The sequence below is a fragment of the Elephas maximus genome, chromosome 12 (genome assembly GCF_024166365.1).
Source record: "Elephas maximus indicus isolate mEleMax1 chromosome 12, mEleMax1 primary haplotype, whole genome shotgun sequence".
NCBI lineage: Eukaryota > Metazoa > Chordata > Mammalia > Proboscidea > Elephantidae > Elephas > Elephas maximus.
The window spans coordinates 59,671,315-59,694,220 of record NC_064830.1 but is presented as its reverse complement, the minus strand read 5'-3'; the positions used below and the strand labels follow the sequence as shown (position 1 = coordinate 59,694,220).

At 51.0% G+C, this 22,906-nt stretch overlaps 2 protein-coding genes across 4 annotated transcripts in view; both read right to left on the bottom strand.

The window, feature by feature from the left end:
- Positions 1 to 3,915, bottom strand: part of KCTD5 (potassium channel tetramerization domain containing 5) — a 28,699-nt gene extending 24,784 nt beyond the window's left edge. Inside the window, exon 1 of the mRNA XM_049902641.1 lies at positions 3,615 to 3,915. Within this exon, the coding sequence (XP_049758598.1) occupies positions 3,615 to 3,866 (252 nt within the window). The 5' untranslated portion in view covers positions 3,867 to 3,915. The remainder of the gene's footprint in view (positions 1 to 3,614) is intronic.
- Positions 3,916 to 4,146: 231 nt separating this feature from the next.
- PDPK1 (3-phosphoinositide dependent protein kinase 1) overlaps positions 4,147 to 22,906 on the bottom strand; it is a 73,710-nt gene continuing 54,950 nt past the window's right edge. For all 3 annotated transcript variants that reach the window (XM_049902638.1, XM_049902637.1, XM_049902639.1), the window contains 8 exons: positions 19,072 to 19,147; positions 16,433 to 16,501; positions 16,090 to 16,186; positions 15,095 to 15,268; positions 14,762 to 14,979; positions 10,187 to 10,244; positions 9,406 to 9,558; positions 4,147 to 9,082 (listed from right to left, as the gene is read on the bottom strand). In XM_049902638.1, coding sequence (XP_049758595.1) covers positions 8,966 to 9,082; positions 9,406 to 9,558; positions 10,187 to 10,244; positions 14,762 to 14,979; positions 15,095 to 15,268; positions 16,090 to 16,186; positions 16,433 to 16,501; positions 19,072 to 19,147 — 962 coding nt within the window. In that variant the 3' untranslated portion in view covers positions 4,147 to 8,965. The remainder of the gene's footprint in view (positions 9,083 to 9,405; positions 9,559 to 10,186; positions 10,245 to 14,761; positions 14,980 to 15,094; positions 15,269 to 16,089; positions 16,187 to 16,432; positions 16,502 to 19,071; positions 19,148 to 22,906) is intronic.

Here is a 22,906-nt window from a genome sequence, read left to right as displayed (position 1 = left end):
AGGTCACGTGTCTGTGCTGGACACCCCAACAACCTTGCCCAGAGAGGCCTGTTACTACCACCAAAGGCAGGCCCTCCTCTCAGGCCTCACAGCACTGGCTCATGGGCTGGTGCAGACCCAGGGGCCCTGCCAACAGATGACCCCAGCTGGGGCACGGAGGTGCTGCTGCCCCACTCAGGCCCAAGTAAGCCACGTACCCATGGTCAAGGCTAAGAATAGCATTCAGAGTCCTGTCCTCAACTGAAGGGCTAAGTGAAACAAATCAATGTCTTGGGCCCCTGGCTGCGCTCAAGCTGCTGCAGGTGTCCTCAGAGCACAGGGTGCTCATTCCAACTCGGTGAGGGAGCTCTTCCTTGGATTTAGTTACTCTGAACATAATCCACCATTTCCACTCCAAAAATTCCCATTTCTCTCACCAAGTGGCTTAAAAGACTGTCCGTCCACCCACACCCGCCACTTGGGCGGTCTTGGCAAAACTCCTCTCTGTCTTCCAAATCCTAAAGCTGCAGCCAACACCAAGCACCCCTGAGTGGGCACCGGCAGAGGCTGCCACACCCCCAGAGGCCCATCTGTCGCTGCCTCTGCACTCCTGAAGCCGGTGAAGGCCCCGCTCACATGCCTGATGCCTGTGTGCAGTCAGCCTTATTCACTGCGGGACAGGACCTCCTCAAACCCTCCTTAACCGGCGTGTTTCCAGCCACAAGGCAAGAAGCAGTCTCCCTTTAACTCCTGAAGCACCCCCACACTTCCACAGGGGCTGACTTGGCAACAGACAGTACGCTCTCACTTCAACAGCGCTGTGGCCAGGACCATGTACTCTGAGAGGCGTCAGCAAAACAATTCCCACAACAAGTGTTGGCAAAGCACTTAGTACAGGCGCTTCTGAGCGAGGGAAGGAGGGAGTTACACCTGACCACGCCCACCCGAGGAAAGACCCAGCAACACAGGACAGCGGACTGCGAAGACTGAAACTAGCCAAGAGTGAAATGCGCAGCACAGCTGGTCCCTAGAGGAAGTCCTGAGAGGAAGTCAGAACATGCAAGTGGGCTGTCAAGAAAGATACTTTCAGGGAGGTGGTGGTCCTGGGCACAGAGGGGCATGGTGGGCAGGGGTATGAAGACTGTGGCGGGGGGGCGGGGGAGAACAAGTAGGCCACCGAACCAGTCATAGCCCTGACAGAGGCATAGACATGGGGCCCGGCAACTTCAATGTCCTGGGCACGAGGACCCTGGCTTTTGGCTTGGGTCACACTCCCATCCTAACAACCTGTCAACTTCTATAAAAAGCGTTCCTCCTCCTCTTCCACGTGGCATCACTGCTGCCGCTCACCATAGATATCCTGCATTTGAGAGCATGCTCTGGAAGCCACCCACAGGACTCCTGAGTGACCTCCAAACTCCACCAGGTTCCTGGAAGGTTCTGCGTCTTTAGTTTCTTGGGAACTCCTCCACCCAGCCCCTACCTGATCTCCAACACCACATTCTGCAAGCCCAGATGTGCGCTGGATGCTGGTGGAAGGCAGGCAGAAAACGTTCTGCCCTCTGCGCTGAAGTTCAGGAATGGGACTATCCACCAGGTATCTGCTCATTAATCCTGATGATGTGGTCAGGGCATAGAGATTTGAATCAACATCCTGTTTGTCTTCCATCATGTAATTAATGGCATCCCATTCCCTGTAACACCTCTGCCCCTCCACCCTCATCCTCAGATCCTTTACTCAGGGTTTAGTAACCTGGGAGAAAATCTCTTGTGACATTCTTTCATCAGAACAACAATCAAAAAAAAAAATCTGTGAAGACAAATTTCATACATGTTCTCAACTGAAGTAAACCAATTCACTAACGTGACTAATGTGAAGTAGCAGCACTCTTGCTAGCAAGCTGACACTGTGACTAAAACTAACCTTTATTTACTATCAGACTATCTGCAGTATTACCTTCATGCACTAATTCTTGGCTTTACCATTTGGAAATCAGACGTAATTAGGTGGATGATGATGAAAAAGGCAATTTTTTTTTTTTTTTGTACTGGGTAGCACAGGTAGATCTTGATAGATTAATTACGTCCCCCAAGGGATTCCTATTACAAGAAAGCATAATTTTTATAAGTCGTTTTAAGAGGCGGCAAAATAAAGAATTGACTTAACCGTGGAAACTCAAACTAATCAGCCTCTGGATCAGTTGATCCAGGAGTGAATACAGCCATTGCCTCAAGACAGCCCAATGGACCAGATATCCAAGGAGTGCCTAGCGGATTCGAACAGCTGACCTTTTGGTTAGCAGCCATAGCACTACGCCACTACACCACCAGGGCTTCCCGCCCAATGCACAGGAGCAATTTAAAAGCTGACCTGATACATGAACTAGAAGGGTTGAGAAGAAATACAAGTGTGCAACCACTAAACTCCGTGTTTAAAAAGAAAAACAAGACAGTAAAACATACACCCACACTACAGAAGGGGAACCACAGCTAACAAAAGCCTGTTTCTAGCCAGGAGATGCCTGTCACTTTCTGCGAGGCCATTCTCTCAGCAGAGGGTAATGGAAATAGCTGGGAGAGGGGGGCAGGAGCGCTGGCATCTCAAACCCCACTTTCTCATGGGCTGGGTGGTTTTGCAGTAACATAAAGAGTCCTCATTTCCTGATCAGTAGGTCATGGCACATTGAGGAGGTTTCTGTCAGGCTTCTTGAACTCAAAGAAGGATCTGAGCCTTCCTGGGAAGCCTCACGCTCACCTGGCCAGGCATACAGCCAAGTGCCATTAAGTCGGCTCAACTGAAAGACCCAGTAAAGTTAGCATAAGGCTTGGGAACTGCCTAGGATAAACATAGGTAACAACGATTCTTCCAGCAGGGCCTTTGCTGAGTTTCAATCCTGTACAGTTCCCAAGTGATGATCTCCCCCGGCCACACAATCGGCCAAACAATTCTTGTAAAGCAAAGGTAATAATCAAGATAGCGTCTACCACAATCTGCACAACAGTGGGAGCCTTTAATTTACGCGCTCCAAAACTCAAAACCCCTAGCCTTTTGCGAGGACAACGGGAAAACTAAGTTCTATCAAAAACAGATTTCCTCCTAGCCCCCTCCTTGAGCCCTCTAATATGAGCAATATTCACTTGGAAAAACCACACCTCTGAGAGCTGCTATAGCGCCTAAAAGAATCAGCACCAACTCTCTAAATGCAAGTCACTGGGGAAGGACGGCCACCCGGATCAAACCCCGAGCCAAATGTCCGGAGCGTAAAGAGACGAGAAGAATGCAACGGCTCTTCTCCGTTTCCAGAGCCAGTAAGGCCACCGGGACCGGGAAGAGCAGGCGTTCACACACCCGGAGCAAAAGCGCGGAAAAGTAGATCCAGGATCTAGAGAGTCTGCTCTACCGAAGTGCAGGGAAGGCAAGAAGGAGCGACGCCCCGAGGAGAAGCGGCTGGGGATCCTCGAGGGTGGTGGGCACCGGGGCGCCGTCCTCTCCCTCCCGGGCCCAGGACGGGTAGTCGAGGGTTCGAGTCGCGCTGGTCACGAAAGAGCGCTGGGCTCGGAGCCCGGAGCCGGGGCGTGCGCGGCGCGCGGGCAGGGTGGCCCGTACCCTCGCGGTTGGCCCGCCCGGCCCTCACCTTGTCTGAGTCCAAGTCGGGGTCGGCCTGGCACAAACGGTACAGGAAGGATTTCGGGTCACGGCACAGCGTCTGCCTGGTGGTGAGGAAGCAGGTGCCGCCGACATTGAGCCGGACCCACTTGGACACGCTGCCGGGGCGCTGGGCCGGGACGCCGAGCCCCGCGCTGCAACGGCGGCACAGACCTCCCTCCAGCCCTGCCCGGAGACCGTCCGGGGCCGGACGCAGCTGCTCGCAACGACTCTCCGCCATATTCCCAGAAAGCCCGGCCACAGCTCCCTTCCACCGGAAGCGTCCGGTCTTTAATACGGTCCTCCAGGCCTCGTCCCGCCCACGGGTTAGCCCTCGTAACGCGCCCGCCCCGGCGTTACGCGAGGCGGAAGTTCCGGTTCGGAATATCGGCCGGCCCTGCCCCCTTCCGGCCGGAGTGGGCCTTGGCGTGGCCCGAGGTGAGTTACCAGGGTTGAGCCCCGTGGACGCCCGACTTCCGGCCCGCGACCCCTCAAATGACGACAAGCCACGCCAGCGAACGTCTACATCGCTACATGCCTTTTTTTATTACAAGACTACTTGAGCATACGTGGAAAATTCATCATCTGGTCACTACATCTAAACCACAAAATACTTGAAAAAAAAAAGAACAGATTCATTAAATTATATGATTAAATCATTGATCAAATAGAAAATTTATATAATAAAGCCAGAAAAAAAGTTGTAAAATATAGTTTACAATTATTATTCACATTCAAGGCTGTACATCAATACATACAACAACGTGGCCCCGAACATGAATTCAATCCAAATAATTCATATATTAGAATTTAAATAACATAGACTGAACTAGAGGCCAACAATAGCCAGCAAATAACCTCATATAAGAATAAAATACAAAAAAGTGTGTATCCTAATATCATTGAATTTATTTTCTTTTTTTTTTTTTAATTTTTGCTTTGCCTGTACATCACAGTTACACCTACAGACCAAGCAGAGAATATTACACTACATGTTCTAACTGCCACCACCCGGAAAGCCAGCTAACACACTATTGGTTCATCCTATTTTAGGTTAAACAGCTATAGTAGCTCTAAATACCACCACGATTTAATTTTAACAACATCCAATCAAACTTGTGGTCAAGAGAGAAGCTTTTCACCAGCAAGATGACCCCCATTCATGTCATTCAGCCACACAGATTAGATTAGGGTGGATGCACAGCTATAAAAGGTCTGCCTTTTCTAAAAAGCTCTTTGTACATCAAGTTTGGTATTTCTTCATATTGAAGAAGTGTTATGGGGAAATTCAGGTAGACTGGTAGCCTCGTTCAGTTGTCCACCATGGCTGTTTGAGCTACTGATCAAACTGCTCTTTGCTGAAGCTGCATCCTCCCGACAAGCCTTCCACAGGAAGGCTAACCTACAACCCTGCGATCTTGTGCCAGTAAGCTCTACCCAAGCCTGATAAGAGGACATTTGCCAGGTATGCTGCTTGAAAAGCAAAGGCCACACCCACTTGAGTCACCTCCAGTTCATGTTAGGTGAGAGGATGAAAAGAAGCAAAATGGGAAAACGTGTATGGCAAAATCTCAAAGACTAGTACCTTCACCATACTCTCACAGCAGGTGCAACCTGTACTGCCTGGTCTGTGGGCCAGCTAGGGGTGAGAGGACTCAGGGCATAAGGAGGGCAGGAGACCTAACTCTGTACAACTCAATCATAGCCTCTGGTGGAGTTAAGTGCCACTGAGCATGGCGCACAGATAAACGTGGCATGCACATTTACAGTCAGGATCTATGCCCCCCTCCCACACGGCCACACACACACACACACACACACACACAAAGTCAAAAAATTAAGAATGAAACCAAATTGGATGGTCTGGCCTTGAAGGCAACCAGGCAACCTTCAGCACTGTGGGCAGGAGGGGACAGAGAAGGCACATATATTCATACCAGCCAGGGCAACCACATCCGAAAATGCAAAAACGACTGGGCTGCTGTGCTCCACTGGACCGCTGAAACGTTCTGACCAAATCTCACAATTCAAAGACTGGAGGCTCAAGTACACTTCTGTAAAACCCCACCAGTCTACATGGTTTCTTTTTTTGAGCATAAAGGCTCTTCTGATTCCAAGTGGACCGACACACTTTGAGTCAATATGTGTAATAACAAATCACCCACTAAGCATGTGGCAAGACCAGTTCAACAACTTATATCTCTGCTGACTGTGCAGATATAAATTCAGTACCATTGTGGACACCAAGTACAAGATTCTGAAAAGCTCGCCGAGCACGTGAAGCGAGAGCAGCGGGGAGAGAACCTGCATGCAGGCACAGCCAGACTCTGCCAATGAAAGCAAGGAGAACGGCTTTCAGAAAAACCTGTCACAGATGGATTGCAGCAATGACTTTTAGCATTTAAAAATAAAATAAATAAAGCGGGCTTATTCAAACTTTTTTTGGAACATCTGGCTTACGGAAACTTATGTTTGAACTCTGCAGGACAGAACTGACGAGGGTGTTCCTGGGACTCTGAGAAGCGAGGCATCGGATCAAGAAGAGAGGGAGAAAGAATACTTTTAAAATGAGCAAACTCTTTAACCCAAAAATACCACTTCTTGGAAGCTACAGGGAGGAAAAAAAAAAAATCAGTCAAAATCAAAGGTTTATAAGGCTATTCATCACAGCGTTATCCAAATAGTGAGAAAACAAAACCACCTAAGTGTGTCACAGCAGGTCAAGTAGATCGTGATGAAATTCACAACCATAAACTCTACAATCATTAAAAACATGTTTTTGAAAAATTGTTTATGACATGGGCAAACACTGGGTGCAAAACAATCTATGTTGTAAGATCCAAGGTTGGTCAGCAAAGCAAACCAATGTGTGTGGGGACACATGGCAAGACCTACACCCAAATGTTCACAGCAGTCTCCTCTGGCGGCAAGCCTCCAGTTGACTTTAGAAGACCAATGTGGGCTCTAAGAGAGCACAGCATTGCCCGGAGCCCCTGGAGAGCCCTGGGGGTCTGTGCCATGTGCTGTCTCCTCTGCAATTCCACCAGGCCTGGGCCACAAATGCCACAGAGTGGTCCAGGAAGAACGCTGGGGCAGGTGAAGAAGCTCCCGCCAGCCACCTTTTCCAAAGATATCTTTAGCAGGCGCGAGGCAGCAGCCTCACAGCATCACTACCCACCAGGGATGGGATGACCTGGGGTCCACAGGCACTGCACATGGCCCTCCACGGTCCACAAGAAGGCAGGGGACATCCTCATCTTAGCCAGCTGCCCCTGCACTCTCCTTGCCCACTGCTCAGACTTTGGGAACGTTCCTGCCCGCTCTGACACACGCATCCTGAATCTGTTATACCTAGGTAACAGCCACTTTTATTTTTCCATGCATGTGCATCCATGCACATAGACATGCAAGTATACACATGAGAACGTAAGGCACCTGTGTGCCAGAGCTATGGCTTCAGGGAGGGGCTGGATAAAATGCAGGTTGACATGAACAAGAAACAGCAAGTGTGGACCTTCAAAAACAGCAAGAGGAAAAGGGCTTACGGGTGGAAGGAAAGAATGGCCTAGAGACAGACAGTGCTCATCAGCTCAGGCAAAGGGCAGTATGCACAGCTCTGTGTGCCACAAGCTTCACCAGGACCCTGTTTCTGAGCCTCAGGCTGTGTGGGAGCATGTCGGTGAAGCCCAGGAGGTAGTGGGGCTGCCAGAGGGGCAGAGGCCAGTGTGACGGCCACCTCCCCTACAGCCCAGCGAGGTGCTTGAGAGGGAAACCTTCCCTCACTGTGGGCCTGGCCTGATACCCAGGGCCAGAGGTGGCTCATTCCAGACAGGGAGTGGGGGAGTGGGAACTTTTTCTATTTGAGCCTTTTGCCCCTGCCACTTTGTGAAAATCTAAGGGAAATGCAAAGTTCTTATCCCGTGGGACTTTGAACTCAGAGCCATGTCTGGGAGCCGACTGTGAACGTGGTGGTGTCAAGGGCTGCCCTATGGGGACAACCTGGGGCAGGGAAAGGAAGGACTGGCCGAGTCTGCTAGACCACCGAGAGTCCTCTCCACCTGAGCAGGGCAAAGAATAAAATAGCCGACAAGTTCTGGACCGTGTGTACAACACCAGTACACACGTAACAACCTGAAAACGGGAAGAGGGAGCAAGGCCAGGTGTACTTAGGTACAGGTGTGTGTGAGGTTCAGGCCAGGTATGCTCAGGTACAGGTGTGTGTGAGGTTCAGACCAGGTGTACTTAGGAACAGGTGTATGCACGGCTCAGACCAGGTATACACAGGTACAGGTGTGTGCAGGGTTCAGACCAGGTATACTCAGGAATAGGTGTATGTTGGGGGTGGGGGTTCTCGCCTCTTTCATGCAATGGTGAGTGGAAAACACTTCCTTCCAGACAACGTTGGCTCTTTACAGGATGAGTGGCCAGCCCCATGTGAGATAAGAAGCTGGGTGTCAGGCTGCCCAGAACAAGTGGCCACAGCAGCACAGGAAAAGGGCATGGCTATACCTGCTGGACCCCAGGCTCCTCTCAGCCATGCTTAACCAATGCGGAGCCACATTAACGCTTTTTCAACAGACGGGGGAGGGACCAGACGTCTCACTGTCCCCAGGCCATGAGGTGGCTTGCAGGGGCCACCTGTAACATGACCAGGGTTGTGCCAGTCAGGCTCACCATGACAGGGCTCCTTCCCTTCCAAGCCACGCTGTTCCCTGGTTTGAGATCTGACCACTTCCTGACAACCTGCGTTCCCACCTCACCCCATGGCATCTAACCCCACATAATGAGGGCCAGGACCACAGGGACCCTGCAGCCTGGTCTGCATGGGGTCAGGCTGGGCCAGAAGTGAGGGCACAGGCAGAGAGCACAAACGACTGCACTGACAACTGTCCTCCAGCACAGTGTGCCACAGCTGCCTGTGAAAGGACTGGTGGTAACACAGAAGGCCCATGCAGGACCAGCACTCTGGGGGTGGGTCGAGGAGTGGGGCCTCAGCTGACTGACATGGGGAGAAGCTGGGATGCAGGTCGGCCCACTAGTCTGCAGAGGGAATGAGACACCATGCACGAAGCGGGGTCCGCGCAAGCGAGGGTGGGTGGAGCCTCCACAGAAGCACAGAGTGAGCAAAGCAACCCTGAATTCCTGCATGTCTGTTATTGGTTTTGTTCTCTGTGTTGTTGGTTTTTTCTTCTTTTCTCTTAAGTAAGAAAGCTGCAAGGTGTCCGACGTCTGCTCTCCCCTTGAGGTTCCAGCAGGTGGTCTAGGAGAGTCCTGGTGACGTGGCGGCGAGCCCTCGTGGGGCACATGTCCTGGCAGCAAGTGCCACCTGGCCATGGCATGTCACTGCACAGCAGCGTCCGGCTGGTTCTGGTACCTCTGCCTCCACACCTCCTGGATCTTCTTGCACCACTTGTGAGCATTGCCGCTTGGGTCCATCAGGTAGTACGTCCGGTTAGGCTGCAAGGCAGGAAGAGTTTAATGCTCCTAGAGGACCACCCACCAAAGAAAACCTATAGCCTAAGGGCAGAGGCACAGAGAGGCAGCCTCGACTTGCTGCCAGACACTGCAGGGTGAACTCTTCATTCCTCCTAAATTAAATTCGCAAGAGAATGTGCCTACAGATCCCTAGTGCACCCCCGAACTCCCAGACCGACTCAGGCCTGAGCCATTAATGAGGAGGCCATGGGCCAGGGGAACACACGCCCTTGAACTCAGCCACCCCTCGGGTCAGAGCACTCCAACAGCCTGCTCTTCAGGAGGGCCCTCGGGAGCACACTCACTGTGTGAACAAAGAAGGTTTTAAAGTTCTTCGCCTCTGGTCGGAGCTCCTGTGACCATGGGATCTCCCCTTTTAGGACTTTGTTGATGGGATCCACGTAGTATAGATGTGGCCCTTCTGTGAGCAGTAGCTGTCGTCGGCGAGCAAATAAACCCTGAAAAAGAAAAGGCCCGGTTATAAAGCTCAGAAGTGGGTGCCGATTGCACTTAATGCTTCCCCAGGGGTAGCACCCCCTTCAGGTAGTCCCGGGCACAGGGAGCGCTACCCAGCCCCTGGCTGAGAGGCTGCTCAAACAGCATCTGCAGCATCTCCTCCACCCTTGCTCATGCTGAGGGGGCGGGTCTTGCCTTGGCTGGAGGGCACAGGGTGGCTGAGGTTCAGCAGGGTCACAAAGGCAGGAGATTTGGGAAGCCTAGTATTTTTTGAGAACTCTGCTCCATTTGCATCTCCATAAAGCACAACATTAACAACTCGTGCAAAACAAGTCCAGTGAAATACTAGGCTATCTGCCTAGCCAGCACGGTGGCCTTGGCCCAATGGCCTGCAGCAGGGAAGGCCATTCCCCTGGACACAGAGCCCTGCTCAGGACTCTAAGCACTGCCTCCCATGTGGGTTTGACAGGCTGTGTCCCCACATGTCCTCTCACTATTAAATCCAGAGACCATATCTAAAAGGTGAACCAGAATGAAGGCACTGAACTAGCAGTGCACCAGAGCTGGCGAAGACCTGTTCCCAGTCAGTGCTAGAGTGTGCATTCACCCCAGGGGCAGTGGCGGACTTACCTTCCGCTTATCTACTGGACCCATTTTTAGTATTAAGTTATTTTCTACAAACTGGTGCCTATATAGAGAAGAAAACAAGAATGAGAAATTCATGGAGGGTGTTGGACAGAAATTGTTCAACAGCCCCCAGCCCCCACCCCACCGTCAACAGCCCCCACGATCGATGTCCCCTGCAGTGAACGCTCCCCCTCTACGGTCAACACTCCCCCAATGGTCAACGCCCCTCCACAGCTAAAGCCACTCTCTTACCAAAACCACCCCCCCCACCCTGTAAACAACCCCCACATGAAGTCTGCACTCACCCAGCTCTCCTCCTCTGCTGCTCAAGCCCCGCTTTAATCAGGTGAGAAAACCCAAAATGTGACTTAGCACGAAAGCACCCATTTGCGTTAGAGTTTCTCTTCAGGATTTGGTCTAGAGACTAGACACTGGAACCATCACCCAGTATCGCTTGTCACTTGGAAACCGGAGCCACAGAGCTGAGCTGGAGCCACCCTCATTTGTCACCTCAGACCCACTGAAGGGTGGGTGCTGCTGGGAACCACCCCCAGCACGCAGAATGCTGTTCTTAACCCGCACCGAGCTAGATCCCCATTCAGGCTCTTGAGTCTACAGAGCGGTTTAGAATCACAAACCCCTAGAAGGCCAGAGTTGGAACTGGCCTAAGAACTTCCCACCTGGCCTTTTTACCACAGCAACAAAGCAATGGCATTCAAATAAGGCAGGGCTGTGCAGGGGAAGCTCCCAATGCAGTCTCTGGTTCAGTGCACGTGAGTTCACGTCCCAAGGAAGGAAGTACACCTCACTGCTTTATGATTATAAAGGTGGTGCTTTGATGTCCGTAGGTTACTTTTTCTAGTTAGAGCCAACTGTTACTGCTTTATGTTCCTTTGATTTTACCAAAATTCCTGACCTGAGTTCTCCTATAGAGATATTATGTTATATAACTAAAAAGGAGCCCTGCTGGCACAGTGGTTAAGTGCTGGGCTGCTAACTAAAAGGTTGGTGGTCCAAACCTACCAGCCTACCCGGCAGGAGTAAGATGTAGCAGCAGTCTGCTTCCATAAAGATTATAGCCTTGGAAACCCTATGGGGCAGTTCTACTCTGTCCTATAGGCTTACTATGAGTCAAAACCAACCCGACGGCAGTGCGTTTGGTTTTGGCTATGTATAAGTGAAAAAGGCCTAAGATGATTGCCATGTCACTGGAAAAACAAAGAAAAGGAATTCTTTCTCCAACCATTCACAAGCTCCCGTGGGACTGGGGACTGGCAGCTCGTGTAAAAAGACTGACCCAAAGCCTAAGCCATCCTTACCTACTGAGCAAGGCCTGGTCAGCAGAGCTGGTGGGGCCCCGCACCTGTGCTCAGAGTGCTGGGGGTCTCATACTGAGGGGCCAGCTGCAAGTGACCCTGACACAAGCAGTGCAAATCTTAAGAACTAAGAAGAACTTAGGAGAAATGTGCTGTGACCTCCATTAGGAAGACAGTGATACTTGACTTAGACACTCGAAAACAAACCCAAACAAACAGAAAGCAAGGCTGGACAGAGACAGGCCACCTCCCTGGCAGGAGAGGGGACATTATAAAGACAATTGTTCTTCCTGGATTTGTTTTTATGGGTTTAATCCAATTTGTTTTATAGAACTTGACAAAGCAACTCTGAAGTTCAGCTAGAAGAATAAACAGGTGAGAGCACCAAGGAGATTTCTGAAAAGGGGTCCAGTGAGGGGGGCCAGCTGCACTGCACGGAAGGCACAAAAATGCACGGAACAGAAAGCTGATCACAGACAGGCCCGGCTACATGTGAACTCAGTAAAGGAAGAGTCACAAATTAATCCTGGTAAGGCACTTATCTTATATTTTATATTATAAATGTATCTCATACTATACTTAATTATCCTGGGGGACAGTCAGGTGTGAGGGGAAGGGTCAACTTAAGCCCATCTAGTGGCTGCTGCTGGCTGTGGCTGAGCCACTCTGTCAGGTGTGGACCTCCAGAGCAGCCGCAAAGGCACGGGGACAGAGGGTCACAGGGGACCTCTGGGGCCTCAGCTTTCACATGTAGCAATGTAAGTGCCAGATGGATAAACGAGAGGGTTTTAGAAATTGAACAAAAGAAAAACTAGAAAAAAAAGAGAACTAGATATTTTTTAAGCCTAAACAGGAGGGATTACTCTCTAAGCTTAAAGCAAAACAAATCACCAAATATAGGGCAGCAGACATGACGACATAAAAACAAATATAGGCAAGCAAGTCGGGAAAGATTTTCAGCATATTCAACTCACATAGGGTCGGCATGTGCACTCTGCAGACTGTCTACAGAGTGATCTGGAAGGCCTAGAGCTGCCACAGAAATCTGGGTACACTCCCAAGAGAGGAATTAGGTAAAGCGAGAAGCTTCTCAATGGCCCTCAAAAAAGAAATGACATAGAGCCCCACTTGTCATCTGTTGGGATTGGGGTGCACTGGTGCTCGGATAACGCTGAGTGGACTCTGGCTAAGTGCTGTTCTTGCCCAGCTATGGTGGCCCTGAAATGAGGGCTCTCTGAGGAGGCTTCTCCTGTCCAGAAACCCATCCTAAGGGGTGAGGGATAAGGAGCAGAGATGTCCCAGCAGGACTGTTTATTCTAGAAAAACTGGAGCCACAGTAATGCTTCAGCAACAGAACATTCCTCACGCCGCAGCGTAAGGACCTCATCCTGACCGACATCAGCCCCCTTGCATGAGCACCCTCTTTGACACACACAGCCCCACCACCCTCACCTCCTCAGCTGAGGCTGCAAAGCCAACTGGATGCCAGCAGACTCCTGACCAGACCCAGTGGCTGGGCAAACCCAGAGAGGCCAGAGACAGGCCAGGGCAGCTCGGCTATCAGTATAAACACCAGAGTCTACTCATTTAGCTAATTAACCAGTTAGCTTCCAGCAGCTTTCAAGCTATTTATCTACTTGGAAAAACTGAACTGCTTAAAGGAATTATTGAAATTTTTAATTTCAAAAGGGCATTCCCACTCTCCTGAGGAAAACACCTGCCCCCTCTAAAGCATTAACCAGTTGCCGTGGCATCCACTCCAACACATGGCACCCCCAAGTGTGTCAGAGTAGAACTGTACCCCACGGGGCTATCAAGGCTGTGAGCTTTCTGGGGACCCCGGTGCGCGTGCGCAGAGGACGCTCCTGTGCCCCATGCCCTCACGCAGCTCCCGTTCCCCAACCCTGTGTGCCCCCTGTCCCCACATGCCCCCCACCACCACACGCCTGGACAGAGCCGTTCGGCCCAGCATTTCTCAAACTGAGGCGGCCCAAACTCCACCCCCTCCCCACCGCAGTGTATGTTAGCATCGCCAGTAACATCACATTAGGAAATACTGATGCAAAAGACAAATTTAAGCCCCCTACAATTGGAGACTCTGTCGGCTGGCATCAGTACCCACTTTTTAGAGTCTGGCAACATCCTAGTTTTCTCCCTGCTTGTTGCCTCTTCCCCTGCGCCTCGCGCTGGTTGGCCCTCCTCTCTCCTCCCCCACATGTCCTCTCCTAAGTTATCTGCGTCTGCTCTCCTGCCCAAGCCAGAAGTACTTCCTGCCTTCTCCCTACATCTCCCTGCACCCTTCTATCCAAGCGCACCCCCCCCTCCCCGCGCACCCACCCTCCACACCTGCCTTGGCCAGCGCTCTGCCTGTGCAAACAGCGAACACAGGAAAATGCTGAAGAAAAGCCCAGTGAATAATGGACCCGGGGAAGCCCTTTCGAACGCGCCCAGGATAGAAAGATTAAGTCAAAAACATACACAGGTCTGCCTTCTTCACAGTTTGCAATTCCCATACCCTCCAGAAAAAACACCTAGCATCAACAGACTAAAGAGATAAAGAAAAACATTTGCAAAATATACAACAAAGGAGAAATATGCTTTATATATGTAGCTCTTAAACATTAATTGTTGAAAAAAACACATAACATACAAAAAGAGAAATATTTAAAGGATACCAAATACCTCACATGGCCAGTGAGCACCCAAGATGTCAGCCTCAACAGTCATGAGCCCAGCTCACTGCACCCAAGCACTCACAGATGGCCAGACTGCTGGGCACATGGGCTCCCAGGCACATCTTGCTGACACAAATCCCGACGCCTTACCAGGCCACCCTCACTCCCAGCCACCACCCCAGCAACTTCATCTTAAAAGAAAGAATCAGACAAGTGGGGAAAGACTGTGCAAAGAATTATTTACAGCAGCAAAAACTTGGAAACGCCTCCAAGTGTCTAACCACAGGGCAGTGAGTATTTTGATCCAGGTGAAGCAACAGACATACCTGGAATGCCAGGTCAAGGGCCTTGCCTGATGAAGCAGGGGCAGAACGAGGACTGGAGCTCCCAGCCCATTCCCCCTCCCCCCGACACACCCCCAACTGCACCCACGAATCCTCCTTGGGGCGCGTTAGTGGCAGTCCTGGAAGTCTAACGGGCTGCCAAACACTCACAGGCAGCAGCAAGGAGGGCACGGCGGCCCGAGTCTCTGTGCTCACCATAAGGGGAGGTACCCTCCACCATTCTACGTGCAGGTAAGTCCTTACCAAGGGTTCCCACCAGCCTGCTTCTCCAACAGTAACCTCTTCTCATCCTCAGAGAACTGTAAGTCCAGTTCAAAAGAGTTCGAATCCAGGTCGTGGATGTACTGCTCGATGTTGCTGCCAGAGCGCTGTGGGAGGCCTGGCTCCGGGGCTGACAGGGAGTGGCACGAGGATGATGAGGATACCTGCATGCAGCCGAACTGGCTCAGGAGGTTGTCATACTGTGAGAGGGAGCGAGAGAGGTGCCTCAGTGCCAGCACACCTGCCCTCGTGAGCGCCCTGTGCACAGCAAGCCCTCACACGCAGGGCTCACCCCCACCCCCCACTGCTGCATACGTTCCCGTAGCAGTCCTCATCGTCCTCGGACATCGCTGGCAGGTAGGCTGTGAGCTTTGGGGGCGTCTGGTGGTGCAGGTTCTCCCATATGATAGACTCGAAGAACGAGTGGGCTTTCAGAGGCGTGTAACCGTCCATCTCCTCACAGCCTAATCGCTTCGTGGCATCTAAGACCTTTGACAGAGGTGAAGACAGGGCAGGCCGGGTTAAAAGGCCATTCTGGCATCGAAAATGATTTTGAGGAATCTTGCTCAATTCTTGCCCGGAGATAGCAAGGGCCCCTGACTGTCCCCTCCCCGCCATGGGCTGGGGGAGGCCTGGGTCAGCCCCCAGGGTCCCTCCGTATCTCACTTTCCTCTTAGGAGAAAATGAATCACAACCTTGTGACTGTATTCTTAAAATACAGTGGAAAACCTAACTTGCTGGCCTGGATAACCAGGGCACAAGTAACTGGCCTGAATAGTGCCTCACACGGACGTGGAATGACGCACCCACGTGTACCACCAGCACCTGACCGCCAACACCTGCTGAGTGGTCTCCTCCCCAGTGACCCGCTGCCACCAGCTCCCACGAGGACCAGCCCCTCCCCCGCCAAGGGTAAGGAGGAAGGTGATCGGAGCTTTCTGTCTCCACCAGACTGCACTGGGCCATCCTCTCCCTCTCCAGGGTCAAAAGCACACCATAGTCAGACACTTCCGTTTCTAGAACGTAAACCAACGTGTCTTTCCCAGGTGACTCTACCTTAACAAGCCCCCTGCTCCAGCATCAGCATTCCAGTGCTGTATCGCAACGGATGACCAAACGCAAAGTGGTCAGGACCAGGGACTTGGAAACGGAAAAGAACTCATTCTGGGATGAGACGTCAGGAACGAGCCTATCCACGGTCACTATCAACTTGAAGGCGCATGCCATCAGACACAGGGGGCTCCAGGAGACCTGCTCTGCACACAGGAGCAGAGAGACGCAGGGGCTGAGAAGAAATTCAGAATATTTACCAAAAGCTTTTCCACAAGGTCTCTGGCCTTGGGGAAGAATTTTTCTGGAAAGTCATATTCCAACTTAATGATCTTCTGGAAGATAAGATACTCATTTCTGCAAAATAAAAAAAGCAGTCACTCCTGGTGGGGTCCTTTCAGCCCCTCAGTGTGGTGACCACTGTCCCTTCCCTGCCACGTGCTCACTCACACAGCTGCCCACAACGCTCCAGGCTGGAGTTCAGCGTTGCTGCAAAAGTCACACACACTCCCAGGTGGCACCGACCTCCCACCCTCAGTCCCTCCCTCCCTGGAGTCGTGTCGGCGGCTGCAATCACTGTACACAGTGCCTGGAGTCTCTTACCCTGCTCTGAACGGTGGGAGTCCTGCCACAAGCTGGTAGATTATGCAGCCAAGGGCCCAAAGGTCTGAACTTTAGGGTGGAGGAAAAACAAAGAAAAAGGACATTTGTAAAACATGAACAACCAGCAGGGTCACTTCGGTTCTGGGTACTGTCACCCACACTGCCTCAGCCCCTAGCCTCCTTTCCTGGAAAATCAATGACTTGGCGGGGGGACTTGCCCTGGCCCGTTCCAGAGGGGGGGCCTCCTGGGTCTGGGCCGAAAGCACCCACAGACAGCTGCCCCTGCAGTCCCTCACTTCACCCCTTCCAGCAGGGGCCCCCCAACCTCCTCACATGCCTGTTCTCGGAGACAGCAGGGGCGGGGGAGCTAGGACAGTCCCAACATGGACTCCAGTGATGATCGCTTGTGGGGGGCCACAGCTCAGCACCTCCATCAGTGCAGAGTGAGCGAGACATAGAGAAACAGGGAGAGACAGAGGGAGAGAAAGAGGGGGGAGAGAGTGAGAGGTGGAGATAGAGGAGAGAGTAAGAGAGAGAGAAGGAAAGAGACAGAGCAAGGAGGAGGACAAGAGAGGGAGAGACACAGAGAAAGAGCAAGAGAGAGTGCGAGGAGAGAAAGAGGGAGAGAGCACAAGAGGGAAAGAGAGCAACTGAAAGAGAGAGAGCACGCTCTGGAGAGGGAGAAAGACAGAGGGGAGAGAGAGCTGCAAGAACTTGCCCATGTCATGAGAAGGTTGGCAGCGTTATGGATACACTCTAATTCCCTCACCCCCTCAGTGCTGACCCTCAGGATGCCAATGTAAACATGTGTTGAGAGGAGCTGAATCCAAGCACCCACAGGCTGTGCATAAAAGCAGGCTTACCTTGCCCTGCTTGGCCTGGTGGTGAAAACCCTGCCCCTCCTTTATAAACATCTTAATTACACATCTCAGAAGGTACACTGCAGCTCTGATTTCCTCTAAATCATTTCCAGAACATAGCCAGGTTTTCTGATTTTGTGTTCTACGCCCAGCTCAACCCTGTGAAGCATCAAGATGCAACTCTGCCCCACACTCCAGTGGCCACCCTCCAAGGCCACCCCAGCCTGGCCTTCTGGAAACCAAGTCACAGGATGGGGTCCAAGTAAGTGCAAGAGATGGCAGCCAGGCCAGGCTGGGACCCGCAGGCCCTCAACGGGCGAGGTGCTCAGTGTGGGGGACTGGAAACCTGAGTCACAGCAGAGTGGGTAGTTAAAGAGAAGCTTGCACTCAGTCAGTGACTGGTGTTCACGCTTGGCTTTCTATACTGTTTAGTCTAGTTTAAAAGAGGAGCTAGGAAAGGCAGGACAGAAACTCCCCCCGTGAGGGTAGAGGCAGGGGAAGGGCTGCTGGCTGGGGTCTCTTTCTGGACAGGAGAGCTGCGAGAGCAAAGGGCTTTTTGGTAACTTTCTACCTCTGTGAGTTATTGGAATGTTTTATCATATGCATGTATTTTATCCTTTAGGATGGTTTTTAATACAATAAAAAATAAAGGGGAAGCCAGCATAACTCTTCTGAAAAGCATTAAGTACTAAAGACTTGTAAAATGTTCAGACAGCTGGACAAAGACATTCGACTTTTAAGTCCAAACAGAGGCCCGGGCGGGCAGCACTTGTGCCACAGCTCAGGGTAGCCACCTGCGGACGTGGCCGGAGCAAGGCCAGGGCCACCTTGGTCATCACCACTGATCGTGGCCCACGGTAGGCAGGCCAAAGTTTGCTAATAACCCAGAACTATCTCAGCACCTGACAGTGAGGGAAGAGCTGGAGGAACTCTGACAAAGCCATCTGCTGGGAAACCATACAGCATTACAAAAGTCTATAAATAACTGCCAAGTGTTCATTATATCATCACCGTTAAACTAGTTATTCACGATGGCCTCTGTCATATAAGAATTATGTAAGCACATACAAAGTGTACACATAAAGGACTGGAAAGATGTCAAATTACTACCCACAATTATTCCTGGGCCTGGAGACTAGGGGTGCTTTTTGTTTTCAGTCTGTAGATTTTCCAAGAATTCTTGACAATGAATGGTATAATTTTTTAAATGAGAAAAAAAAAATCTTTGAGTAGGTATCACATTTTTAAAAAAGTCAAAAAGCATAAAAAGATAAACAATGACGGCTCTCTCACAGACCCTGCCCCCCTACCCACACAGGAAACTTCTGCAGCCTGGTTCTGATACATACTTCTAGAAAATGCTAAATGCACACACAAGCAAATAGAATATACATACATGACCTCCTCCTTTTATTTCCACAAAAGGTAGGTACTACACATGCTAGTCTGCATCTTTCAGTTCACTGAATGGACATGGGAGATCTTTCCATGTCAATGCTAAAGAGCTGCTTCATTCCAGAATAAAGTTTAAAAGCAAAGAAAAGCTCCTTCTGAGGTAATGGGTGGGACATTTTGAAAACCTGTAAGTAGTGCCCCACCACAGGAGGGTTTCACCCGGGGGCCCTGTGGACACCTGGGCAGGTTGTTCTCATGTGGGGACTGCCATGGGCACGTGCATTAAAGGAAAGATACTGGCTAAGAAGCAAAACTCGAGTTTCTTTCAAAGCATGCTCCTCAATACTGGTTTCTCACTGTGACAAGAGCAGGCAAAGCGATTACCTTTTACAGGCCGCCTTCTCTGTGAGCAGCTCTGGAGAGACGTATTGGGCTGTTCCCACAAATGAGTTGGCCCTGGCTGGAGAGAAGACAGAGGGGTAAGGTCACACACAGCTCCAACACCATGACCTCCCCAAACACCCTGAGATGGTATGACTGTAACGGGTTCTCGTCTACACAGCAGTGGGCACCCCTCATTGGCCTGATACTCCAAGTCCCCTGTCCACGGCCTCCCCTAGGCCCTCCCCCTCACCTGCCACCTGCCCCAGGTGCACCCACTGAGCCTTGGTCAGCTGTGCCCCACCACCACCAAAGTGAAGCTCCATGGGGGTCTGCTCATTCCAGCAAAGGACATGCAGGGAGCAGGTGAGTACCACTTGTGGAATATGGGAAGGTGCAGGACCCCAGGGTGGGAGGAGCTCACTTCTTGAGGATAAGCGCCAACTCAAGGGTCCAAGGAGCCTCCAGTCCCTTCATCCTACCCTCTCCAACCATGCAGTCTCTCCAGGTTCACAGGCAGGCTCTCAGGTTTGGGTGGCATCAGAAGCCCTGAAGACCCACCCTCCCTGAGAGGCAGCCGATAGGGCAGCCCATGCGCAAGTCAGCCCGCTGCCAGCCCTTGTCCTCCCGCAGCACCCCGTGGAGTGGCCTTGTCCGCAGGCTCTGAGGCTCTGAGAGCCAGATGCCCAGACAGCACATCGCTTCTCTAAGAGTCCGTGACATGCGTCATCACCCAAGATTCCCCAGTGACTTCCACAGCCCTTCCACACGTGTACTAGCCATCTCCACCTGAAACCAGGTGCTAGCCTCCCTCTTGCCACAGTGGTGCAGTTTGAAAGGAAACCACCTTTTCCACCAGCAGGTCCTGACAGCAGCAGCACTGCCTGTCTCCACCCCAGCAAGCCCCCACCAGACAGGAGACAAGACTCCAAGGTTTAAAATCTTCGTGCCCCATGACAAATGAGCCCCTTTCACCTAAGCCCTTATGAAGCAGATGGAGCTGTCCTTTCCCTCAATGCCTTTAACACTGTGGCTGGAAATCATTTGTCTTTTTTTTTTTTTAAATAATTTTTATTGTGCTTTAAGTGAAAGTTCACAAATCATGTCAGTCTCTCACACAAAGACCCATATACACCTTGCTACACACTCCCAATTACTCTCCCCCTAATGAGACAGCCTGCTCTCTCCCTCCACTCTCTCTTTTCGTGTCCTTTTTGCCAGCTTCTAACCCCCTCCACCCTCTCATCTCCCCTCTAGGCAGGAGATGCCAACATAGTCTCAAGTGTCCACCTGATCCAAGAAGCTCACTCCTTACCAGCATCCCTCTCCAACCCATTGTCCAGTCCAATCCATGTCTGAAGAGTTGGCTTCAGGAATGGTTCCTGTCCTGGGCCAACAGAAGGTCTGAGGGCCATGACCACCAGGGTCCTTCCAGTCTCAGTTAGACCATTAAGTCTGGTCTTTTTATGAGAATTTGGGGTCTGCATCCCACTGCTGTCCTGCTCCCTCAGGGGTTCTCTGTTGTGTTCCCTGTCAGGGCAGTCATCAGTTGTAGCCGGGCACCATCTAGTTCTTCTGGTCTCAGGATGATGTAGTCGCTGGTTCATGTGGCCCTTTCTGTCTCTTGGGCTCATAATCAGCTTGTGTCCTTGGTGTTCTTCATTCTCCTTTGATCCAGGTGGGTTGAGACCAATTGATGCATCTTAGATGGCTGCTTGCTGGTGTTTAAGACCCCAGATGCCACACTTCAAAGTGGGATGCAGAAAGTTTTCTTAATAGATTTTATTATGCCAGTTGACTTAGATGTCCCCTGAAACCATGGTCCCCAGACCCCTGCCTCTGCTATGCTGGCCTTTGAAGCATTCAGTTTATTCAGGAAACTTTCTTTTGGTTTAGTCCAATTGTGCTGACGTCCCCTGTACTGTGTGCTGTCTTTCCCTTCACCTAAAGTAGTTCTTATCCACTATCTAATTAGTGAATACCCCCTCCCACCCTCTCTCCCTCCCCCTTCTCGTAACCACAAAAGAATGTTTTCTTCTCAGTTTAAACTATTTTTCAAGTTCTTATAATAGTGGTCTTATACAATATTTGTCCTTTTGCAACTAATTTCACCCAGCATAATGCCTTCCAGGTTCCTCCATGTTATAAAATGTTTCACAGATTCCTCACTGTTCTTTATCGATGCGTAGTATTCCATTGTGTGAATATACCACAATTTATTTATCCACTCATCCGTTGATAGGACACCTTGGTTGCTTCCATCTTTTTGCTATTGTAAACTGTGCTGCAATAAACATGGGTGTGCATATATCTGATTGTGTAAAGGCTCTTATTTCTCTAGGATATATTCCAAGGAGTGGGATTGCTGGATCGTATGGTAGCTCTATTTCTAACTTTTTAAGGAAGCGCCAAATCGATTTCCAAAGTGGCTGTACCATTTGACATTCCGGAAATAATTTGTCTTTAAGGATAAACCTTCCTAAACCGACTCAAACGCATCCTGGGTAGAGTATTTCACTGATAAATTCACATCCAAAGCTGTCAAGCTCATGGCCCTGACATCCATATCCTATGACACTGGCAGACATGCAGGATGAAAGCACAGAGTGCAGGTGAGGATTTGGGGAGCTGTGCTCACAGCACGGTAGGTGGAGTACACCAGGGTGTAACTTTCGAGAGCCACTTGCCCGTAGGCCTAAAGGTCACAGAGAATGGGCCTGCCCTGTGACCCAGCCCTCCGTGTCTAGTACCTGAGCCTCAGAGAAGAGCCTGCCACATCACATGGGAAAGAACGCAGGCTGCCAGCATGCTGCGAGGGGCTGGTACCTCCATGTGGGCCTCATGTCCTTGGCACTGCTCTCTGTGCTATTTCTCTAAATCCCAGTATTTACAAGTTCTAGAAAAATGTCTTCATGTAGAAAGATGTATACTGTGCATCATTAATAATTCTGGCTATAAAATGGTCCATAAAGCCAGCTACATTATGCACAAAAATAAAAGTCTAGAAGGATGTACACCCCACCCCGTGAAAGCATTTTAGCAGGGAACCATCGTGTTATGAAGATGGTTTTGCTGCTGCTGCTGTTGTCTGAGGCTTCCGGCAGCCAAGTCACTGGCCTGGGCTGCGTGTCTCCACAACACCCGCTCTCCCCTGCTGTCCTCCACTCCATTCCCAGGCAGAGGCCCTTCTCCCAGCGACAGCCCCCCAGTCCCGGCCCCACAGAGCTCCTTTCAGCCCAGTGACATCCCCTCGTCCTCCTGCCCCAGCCCAGAACCTTGGCCCCAAATCGGCCTTTTCTCCTCAGGGCTCTGCAAGGGTGCCCCCTTTCTCTTCCCCAGCAGCTGGGGTGGCCTTTGGCCCTGGGGAGATGCAGCCCGCTCCCTTGGGAATGGACCTTCTCTCCTTCACCTGGAGCTCATGCTCCTGGCAGCTGATGACATGTATGACCCTCTCAGAATTAATAAGGTCTCAAATGCATAACGTAAAACACATAGAAATACAAGTGTCAAAACATCAAACTAACACATCTGTGATGCAGTTAATATGGTTCTTTATTAATGCATTCAATAAAAAGACTGAGCAGCAGGTCTGGTAGCTACAGTTGTTTTGAAGCAGTGATGGGTATAAACAGCATTTTAAGATCTCCGAGCCAGCTGTGATGGCACATGAGGACATGTGTGGGTTCTCCTGGGGTGACGGGCACTTGCTGCATCCCTGACTGGAAGAAATGCTAAAGGCTGGTGAGAGTCAGCACCTTTTCTCCTATCTGGCTTCATGGATCCCTGTCCATCTATGAGACCCAAGCTGAGAACCCCTGACAGGGAGCATCAGGAAGTC